This window comes from Suillus bovinus (assembly GCF_016758785.1).
Source record: "Suillus bovinus strain UH-Sbo-P2 chromosome Unknown EDB93scaffold_11, whole genome shotgun sequence".
Taxonomy (NCBI): Eukaryota; Fungi; Basidiomycota; class Agaricomycetes; order Boletales; family Suillaceae; genus Suillus; species Suillus bovinus.
In genome coordinates, this window is record NW_024542067.1 from 371666 (window position 1) to 380649 (window position 8984).

The following is an 8984-nucleotide window of genomic DNA, read 5'->3' on the forward strand; positions in this document are numbered from 1 at the left end:
GTACCTTAGGGATCAGTGAAATTCGGAAAAATTGACCGCGGGGATGCCGAAATCTTCGAATCAGAACGATGGCATCGACATTGAACTGTCTGTAGCACTTACTGACAGTGTCCCTAAGTCAGACAGGGGTTAAGACAGCAAGGTGATATGAATAATATTGGAACCTACCATAGACGATCGCCGAAAGCTTGAAGCTTGAGTTTGATTGCTCGCGGAGTGCTTAGTAAGCGGTAAGGTGGAGTCAGCTGAGCAAAAACTTTGATTTTTGAGCGGGCGACTTCCCTTGTACTAGAATTAAAAGTTGGCTTAGGATTGAGCTAGCATATAAGGATCACTGAAAGAATCAAATTTTTAAACTCGACCATTGAAATCGTCAGCTGTAAAGGAATAGGCAAGACATACGTTTTTGGTGTTGTGGCGGGAAATGGCCAAATAGGCTTTCTGATCACTCTCAACCAACCCCGCCGCAAACCTAAGAACATCTCCGAGCAAGGTATGAACTTTAAAGATTTTGGTTCAATCAACTTCGAATCAACTTCTTACTTTGACTCCCATTATGCCTTCCACAGACTTCACAAATATTAACAAATGTCTGCAAATCAGCAGATCTCTCCAACGCCCAATCCTACTCCTACAAATCAACCTTCTTCAAGTTCAGCTTGGACAGAGCCTCCTTGGTCAGGTTGGATAGAGACTACTGGCGATGCCTTACTCATACTCGAAGCCGCCCGTCGTGGTTTAATACCAAGAGTAACTAGGCGTCTAGTCGATGCAGAGCGCAAGATGATAACCTCTGGCTCAGTCTTTGTCTTCGACGAGGACGAAAGCGGTATTAAGCGCTGGACCGACGGTTTCTTCTGGAGTCCAAGTCGTATATTAGGAAACTTTCTTCTTTATCGTGAAACCGGACAAGCGTGGTGCAGGTCATCGAGGCGTTCGCTCAGACCCTGCCGAAATGAACGAACATTCTCAATACAACGTTGATGGCGTTCGCCTCGAAGGTCAAACTTTGAGTCGTCCCAAAGGCGAGTCCAGCTCACTGGGCATCGACAAACACAGGGAACGTGTTCTAGTCGGCAGTCTCACCAATAGCTACAAATTCAAATCTGACGGCCTCATGAAGAAGGTCTGCTCTTCCTCCTCCTCCTCCTCCTAAACTCTTTTCTCACGGTTTCATTCATATCAGACCTTTTCGTTGACAATCGGTGGTGTATCACAGCATCTCATCTCTTACTACAAAGTCGAAGATGTAGAGCAAGGACGGTTACGCTCCCCTTCATCACTTCCTGAACTGGCATCTCTGGACATTAGTCCAGAATACCTCGACAAAACTCACTTTCGCAACCCTCCTAAAGTGGAGATTGGTGTAGATGGTGTCCCTCGTTACCGTGGAGAGGCAGATGATATTGAATCTACCCCTTCTATGATTACTGCTCCCCTCTCGTCCGGGCTTCCTCTTCTTACCGACGGTCGCATCACCGACGGGAAACGAGGAGGGCGCTACACCCCTTACGCTGCCGGCAGTAGCAAACGTTCACGTAAATCCAAGAGTTCTCAGCCAGAGTCCACATCTCCGACGGACCAACACGCACCCCCTCTGCCATCCCCCTCCACTCCTACTACATCACAAGCTCCGCCACCCCCTACATACCCTGACCAAGCAGTCTCCAGTCTTCCTACCCAGCCTCACTATTCTGCCTACCCAACCCCTTCTTACTACGGCGTTCCAGGGTATTCCACTTCCCATTCTACTTCCCATTCCACTACCCATCCTCCTGTGTACTCGAGTTCGTCGTACCCCACACCGTCCCCGACAACTCCTCACCAGCCACCTCCAGCTCCATCTCAGCCGTACCCATACCCTGGGTACGCCGGCGGATCGGCTAACGCTGAAACACAACAGACCTTAATTCCTCACCATCCACCTGCTTCGGTACCCCAAAACAGCTACTATCAGTACTACCCACCGCCGGCCTCACAACCTCCATATGGTAGCTACCCCCCAAGCAACACGTGGCCGGCACCAACGTACGCTGGCTACTCTTCCTCGTCATCTGGCTCCTCCAGCGCACCCCCGCTTTCTGCCAGTATAACTGAGCTACCCGACAAACCCTCGGAGGGCCGCGCGGCACCGGAGGCCGGCTCCAATAGCCCTGCATGAAACTCTTTCGGTTGCTAGGTTGTATTCTTTACGTGCTTCGTCTTTTTCCTGTCGCTCTTCAGTCTTCTTTCATCGTGCTATCATGCTCGGCCGAGTATTTTGTCTCTATAGGTCCCTTTCTTTTTCTCATTTACATCTCCATTTCTGCTCTGCCTTTCTTTTCCCCTCTTGGTTCACTTGTTTCGGGGATTGATTATAACTAGTATTCCGTATCGGCCCTTGGCTTGTCTATATGTTCGACTGCAAGTGTGTCCGTTGTTAGTTTTAGCGTTAGCGTGACTCTGGTCGATATGGCCCCTTACCTATGCGCTCTCTTTCATATTATAATCTTCATCATGGCTGGCGTTCGGCTTCAGTTGATAAGTACTGTACTACCTACTTACCTTGTGCTGTGGGTTACATATGGAATACAGCATGCTTTCCAGTATCCCTCATGCGCAGCTATGGGGCCCCGACTTCCTTGAAGTCCCTGTATGAAATTCACTAATTGTACATTTTTAGACACATATGTATATAAGTCGAATCGATGGACTGTAACTTGTGGATTTTCAATTTCGAAAAGGCACCATCCTGACAGGACCGAAGAGCTCCCTTAGCAGATTCCGCGATATAATTTCCACCACTGGCATGATCTGTAAGGACAATTGCCAGCGAATCCCCTTGATGGGAGTCCATGATCGTTGCCAAGCACTCCTGGTTGGTGAGAATAGTAGGAACATGCGTATGCATTGCATCCCTTGGCCCTTAATGCATGGTATATAGATGTGACATGACAGAGATATCGTACAGACATGTATACAGCCAGGGCAAATTCACGATCGCCCAACGGACAAACACCAACAAACATAAAGCAGACTTGTGTCACGTATCATATGGCAAATCGAAGATCGCCCTCTACTGCAGATCGGGGACTAAATTCTTCATCATTCTAAGAAGTCATGAGCGAAAAGCATTAGAAAGAGTCAGCAAAACTAGACGCACGTCCTCCCACACTGGATCTTCAGCTCCATCTTCATCAAGAGGCTGCCATGGGGGCGTACAGTCAGGCCACCTGGGTGAATGTCAGGATCAGTCTCATAAGTGCAAGTCAATGACTTACAAATCGTCTTCTGTTTGCTCTACCTCTTCTCCGCGGAAGATTCGTGATATGAAAGAATGTTGTCTGTGCTTCAGGCTGTACAGTGGCGTGTAGCGGTACTGCCCAGCCTTATCAACCGCTTTTCGGAGGAATGCTGCTTGGGCATCAGTCCACCAATCCATGGAGGCTGTTCCGCCAGCAATTAAACCTGCTGCAGCTGGAATTGGTGCACTAGCAGTTAGTGCCAGTGCTATCCTCTCTCCGGCTGCGTCAGGCCGTCAACAAAGTACTACTAATGAAACACAAAGCAAGTAGACGCACACTTGTTAGATAAATAGATATAATATCCTGGACACGTGAACGTGCTGGTGACGAGATACTTGTCCTGCAGCTCGGTCGCTTTGTGTACAGTGGACAGCACCTTGCCCGGTGGAATGTATGCCTGCAGGGGTTTGTGCATTACGAGGACGGCGCCTCGCTTGCCTTCTTGGAACTGAAATTCAGCCTTGACGGAAGCAGAAGCCAGGTTGAGAAAGGAGCTGATCGATTAGTGCATGATAAACGATAGCACATAAAGCAAGAAGTACGTGCGCTCTCACACTTCTGGCTTCAGCGAGAAATCTCCTTGTTTAACACCCGAGGAAGACATGATTATATTGTCGTCGACTCCGCCCTTTGTTGGCTGACATGATGGGTCAGATAAATCGACATTTAAGCCTTGATTTTTCAATGATGTTTGGAATCCAATATCGTAGATATTCCCTTCCACGTCGAGCTCTCCAGTCTCACTGTCGATCGTCCCATAGTCTCCCACCTATGAGGCTCGACTGTAAGACAAAATCTGCACGGCAGTCAATAGAGCATTTAAACGAACCTTGATCTCAATCGGCGGGTCCCAATTAGCCCACTTGGACGAGGCCTGACGAATGAGATCGATGAACTTGCGAGAGGCTGCAGTGTTGTCTCGCATTGTTGGAACTTGGACAAAGAAAAGAAGAAAGGGCGGGAGAGTAGTTTAGCGCTCAAGAGGCTGTAGGGCAGGGAATATATATATATCTATAAGGTTACCAAGTACTGCGGCCTTGCAATAACCGCATGTCATGCTTCGTCACTCTTCAAGTGACATGTTCAATCCTGTAAATCTTCACCAAAGCACCACTGCTTCAGTCACTCCTCGTATTTCTATCACTATGATCGCGCGCGCAGGTGTAAACGTTGTTTTCGTTAGACAATTGCATGTTTAGAAATCTGGTATAGATGGATAAGGGACTGGCCGGCTCTAGCTAATGGCCGCGTGAATGAGCGCTTGAGCCCGGGAAATTTACGTAAACATCTCTACACATCACCAAGTGCCAAAAAATCCTGGACCTCACTTATCCACCCGGGCCTGAGGAGCCTGAATTCAACATATCACATCGCAGGGGAAGACAAGCTCTTACAGGTGATGTACTTCTTATCAGCACCCAAGACGCAACAGTTGCGGCAGTTACATGTTACATATACATAGACGAAGCCATCCCAGCAGTAAAACCCGTAATCGTTGCCGTCGTTGAAACCTTTGAAGCCCTTCCCGCACTGGTATGTATCTGTGGATAAACAGTAAGTACGCAGTCTAAATTCTGCGTGTAAGCCGAAAGAGTGCTCACTTTTGGGGATACAGGGTAGGTTTTCGGGTGATATATTCAAGTCTTCAGATGCGCTAGCTATTCCAGCCATTGCTGCAGCAGAAATTACAATAGTGGTGAGTGAAGTGAATTTCATGGTGGAGTATTGATGATGTCTTCTGGGCCGAAACGAGGAGCACGGTTTTTATACACGATTTGTGTACCGGGTACAGCCAAAACCTTTTCATTGTCGTATGCTCAGGGACAAAACGGATGCCGCCTCATGTTCCGTGAGTTCGTGGCTTTTTTTTTCCATGTAGTGACACGCAAATGCAAATGGGTGGCTTCCCCCCGGTAAGGTTTTGCAGAAGAATTTATCTTCATCCTCATGTCTTAGCCGATTGAATAGCTGAGCTGCGTTAGGACGGTCGGTGTCAACACCTCGTCTGTAATTTTTCATCAGGAAATCACGAGTTCACTTTTCTAACTTTTTAGCACTTAAATAAGTGACCCGCTACTCATTGTACTTTTCACGCTTATTTTTCAGACTTGCATCAGCAAAATCTCACATTTCTTTTTCGGTCTTATTTATATTGCTTGTCCGAAAAAAGTTGCTAAGTAAAAAAAGCAAACCTCTGATGTTGCTTATTCTGCTGGTACCACTTTCTGCAAACACGGTTCAAGTGGATGTTGTAGTGGAAGATGCATAAGTGAATTTCAGCATGATCAGAGTACATTGTCATGTATACTACTACTAATAAATACACAAAGTCAGGCCTTTTCTTTTGATCTGGTGATCACACCAGTATGGATAAATGACTTTTGCTAAGTGCAGTAGGTGTGAGTCCCATGAGAAAAATCAGTGGAGTGTTGCGGTTGTGAGATCAATAAATTCACATGGTGCAAGAACTCTGTCATGTCATGGGTAACCTTCTCGAAGGTGCCCAAGATCAGACATTTTCCCAAATTGCAACCGGACATAAGCACATGCACTGTGGAGAAAGCAGAGGCGGTGTCATGAGTTAGGCTTGTGACCAGCCTGGTGTATACTACCACGGATGCTCCCACGGATGCTGCTCGAGTGGCGTAGCCAGGCTGGTTGATCTCGGAGAGATTTGGCAGGGGAAGCATGGAGTTTGAAAATTCACAGTTGCTGAGTGCGCCGACGGTACTCAATACTCATTTACTTCTATGCCATAGTCTTTGTGTTTACTAGTCGTGCATATATGCTATGATTGTGGCCTTGCAACCATGGATTGCGAGGCCATTTTGGTCTCCCCAATGTTCCTTGCTGCACTAGATGCCCTTGAGAACCTTCCGACAGATTTTATTGATCCTTTAGATATATCCCAGCACCAGGACATTGTAGACTCTTTCTCCCGACTCGATTTTCTTGCGAAAGGAACGAAACAGCCAAAATTATTTCAACTCAAGTGCCTCATATCATTGCTCGCATCAAGACATGTTGTTGTCAGAGCTGCAACAGGTGCTGGCAAGACACTGGCAATGATCCTTCCCTTGCTGCTCTCTCCCGACAAGATAGCAATCACCGTCACACCATTGAAGCTTTTGCAAAAAGATCATGTATGCTTGAAAATTTAAATCATGAGTTTTACCTTTCTGGATCTGCCTGTAGGTCAACGAGTTTGTCCAGTATGGGATTCCCTCCATCGCAATCAACCATGATACCCCACATGACAAGACACTATGGAATGTATGTGAATCTTACACTGAATAATTCGTGCTTCTGTGATGAAGTCTCTACAGCATATAGCTGCTGGCCACTATAAGAACTTGCTTGTTGCTCCGGAACAATTTTTCCTGGAAGGTGGTCACATTCCCCGCCTTGCTTTGCAGCTAAAAGATCCTACATTCTCCAAGTGCATCGGTTTCTTCTTCGTCGACAAAGCACATTTTATTGTTACTGCTGGAGAAGCTCAGATAGGCAAAAAACTTCCCTTCCACCCTGCATATAGAAAACTCACAGAAGTATTGATCCAGCTTCCAGTGGATGTGCCTGTTGCACTATTTTCTGCGACTCTCCCTCCGCAGACACTGGAAAAGGTTTTAAAATCTCTCAATCTTCTGCACGACAAGATGGATATCATCAAACTGTCTACCAATCGCCCAAATATCATGCATGCAGTAATACCCATGCTCGACTCCATCAAAAACTTCAGTAACTTAGATTTTCTCATTCCTGTTCCATTCCATCCCCTGATGTCTTATCCTCCAAAATGCCTGATATTTATCGACCACAAACTTAGCACTGCAGGTGTCGCACAATACCTGAACGGTCATCTTCCTGAAGCTGTCCGTTGTATTTTCAAGTTCAAGCATCTGCATTTGAGCATGTCACAAGAACATAATGAAATGGTATTTGACGACTTTCAAAAGCCCAATGGTGTTGTTCAAGGAGTCGTAGCTACTTTGGGGGCATCCACTGTAACCATCTTGCAGGCAAATATACTCTAATAATGGCTAATGTGTTTGGTGTTACTGTCAACCTTCTCGAACATGAGCAGTGGGCAGGACAAGGTGGGCAAGATAAGCTCCAATGTCTCGTCCTGATGATTGCGGAGAAATGGGCATATAATACACCAAAAAAACCTCAAAGAGTTGTCGATAGATGCAAGGCCAGTGCCAAAGAATGCTGAACTGACTCAGCTATGTTCAACTTCATCAATCTATCAATGTGTCGCCGATATTTTTTGGCTCAACACAATAACTGACACTTCGCCTGAAGGTTAGTATGCTTAATTCATGGACTTGTATTTTTGACAGCCTCACAGCTGTTCAATATGAAGGTGTATCTTGCTGTGATCAACACCTCGATGAATCCTTGAATATCAACCATTTCATCCCTGGCCAAAATCTACAGTCAGTCATCGCACAGCCCACCGATCATGAGCCAGGCATAAACATCGTCTTGGATGCGCAAGTTCCACCAAAGAAGACTTGCAAGAAATATCGACCAATGAAACAATGCTCAGCCTTGGAAGAACTGCTCAAAGTCTGGTGTCATACAGTCATCTTTAATGACACTGCTCTTCAAGGTTGGCCTGCCGAGTGGATCCTTTCTGGTCAATATATTGTCAAGCTTGCACAAGAGGAAGACAGTTTTTTTAAATTGGCCTCTGATATCATCACATTTTTGCAGGAGAGCAAGGAGTGGAGTGTGTTTTTCAGCAATGGAGTATATGGTGTCATCGATTTGTACAACAAGTCTCTCCCAAGGAAAGCACAACATATCATGCGGAAGCCTCCTGCCAATCCAACGGCTGCTGACAGAGACCTCGAATCTGAGGATGATAACCCAGGACAACAGACTCCTCGTGCTCTTCCTGCTGATTCCATTCCACTTCTCTTGGACTTTACAGCAGATGTATATGACACAGATGCAACACTCATCAACCCATATAGCTCTGCATCTTCGCCACCTTCCAGCCATTGTTCGACACCTGATTTAGACCTCTCGCTGTCTCTCACAACATGCCGCTCACGTCCTGCATCATTCACACAAATACATGCCTCGCCAAATTCATGACCACGGAAGAACGTAATGCTATAATTTCCTGTACTATGTGCTAATGCTTTAAATTACATGGTGTTCCCAACTACCAACACCTCTATATCATCGTTGTCTTCTGGAAAAGCTACTGTATTGTTTACCCATGCCTTGTAACTTTGTGTAAATGTATCAATACCTTTCAGCTTCAACTGTGAGCTCCCATCCAGTAAGATATTCTTCACGTCTCTCTTCGTTTTACAGCCAGGGATGTAAATGTGCAAATTATGCTCCATTGCTTTTGATGATACTTTCTTGACGGATGTTGAGGTGTCAGGATTTGTATGCGTGGTACCACCATATGCGTTGCCCATGAACACAGCAAAGCGGCGCTTCAGAGGACGGTAGATAGAAATGTTTGGTGCCAAGTCACTGAGCTGATCCCATGTGCCATGCACACCTTTGGCTGCAAACCAATTCTGTATGAAATAATAGAGTTGTAATTAGTTGTTGTACCGAGCTGATGTGGATTACCTTTTGGAAGTTAATATTTTGCTCGCAGTTTTTATCCACTCCGACAGCATGTCCATCATGGCCAGAAGTGTTAATGAGAATATTGTTGTGTACGACATT

General features: G+C 46.1%; 4 protein-coding genes across 4 annotated transcripts; 2 read left to right on the plus strand and 2 right to left on the minus strand.

Moving 5' to 3' along the window:
* Positions 1-588: 588 nt before the first annotated feature.
* Positions 589-2161, plus strand: EDB93DRAFT_1239202 (Gti1/Pac2 family-domain-containing protein; the record flags this gene model as incomplete). The annotated part of the gene is made up of 4 exons (XM_041451610.1): positions 589-898; positions 924-1126; positions 1187-1933; positions 1958-2161. 4 exons carry the CDS (start codon positions 589-591, stop codon positions 2159-2161), a joined length of 1464 nt encoding a protein of 487 aa, XP_041310446.1.
* Positions 2162-3097: 936 nt separating this feature from the next.
* EDB93DRAFT_1080547 (uncharacterized protein) lies at positions 3098-4209 on the minus strand (the record flags this gene model as incomplete). The annotated part of the gene is made up of 5 exons (XM_041445542.1): positions 3098-3212; positions 3261-3504; positions 3561-3778; positions 3839-4053; positions 4114-4209. The coding sequence occupies 5 exons, from the start codon at positions 4207-4209 to the stop codon at positions 3098-3100; spliced, it is 888 nt and encodes a 295-aa protein (XP_041310447.1).
* Positions 4210-6056: 1847 nt separating this feature from the next.
* EDB93DRAFT_1264911 (uncharacterized protein) lies at positions 6057-8390 on the plus strand (the record flags this gene model as incomplete). Its single annotated transcript, XM_041454224.1, has 6 exons — positions 6057-6427; positions 6480-6557; positions 6611-7247; positions 7304-7464; positions 7511-7589; positions 7636-8390. Exons 1-6 carry the CDS (start codon positions 6095-6097, stop codon positions 8388-8390), a joined length of 2043 nt encoding a protein of 680 aa, XP_041310448.1. The 5' UTR covers positions 6057-6094.
* Positions 8391-8614: 224 nt separating this feature from the next.
* EDB93DRAFT_1058190 (uncharacterized protein) lies at positions 8615-8984 on the minus strand (the record flags this gene model as incomplete). The annotated part of the gene is made up of 2 exons (XM_041444781.1): positions 8615-8830; positions 8886-8984. Coding segments are annotated over 2 exons (315 nt in total), but the record flags the coding sequence as incomplete, so codon positions are not given.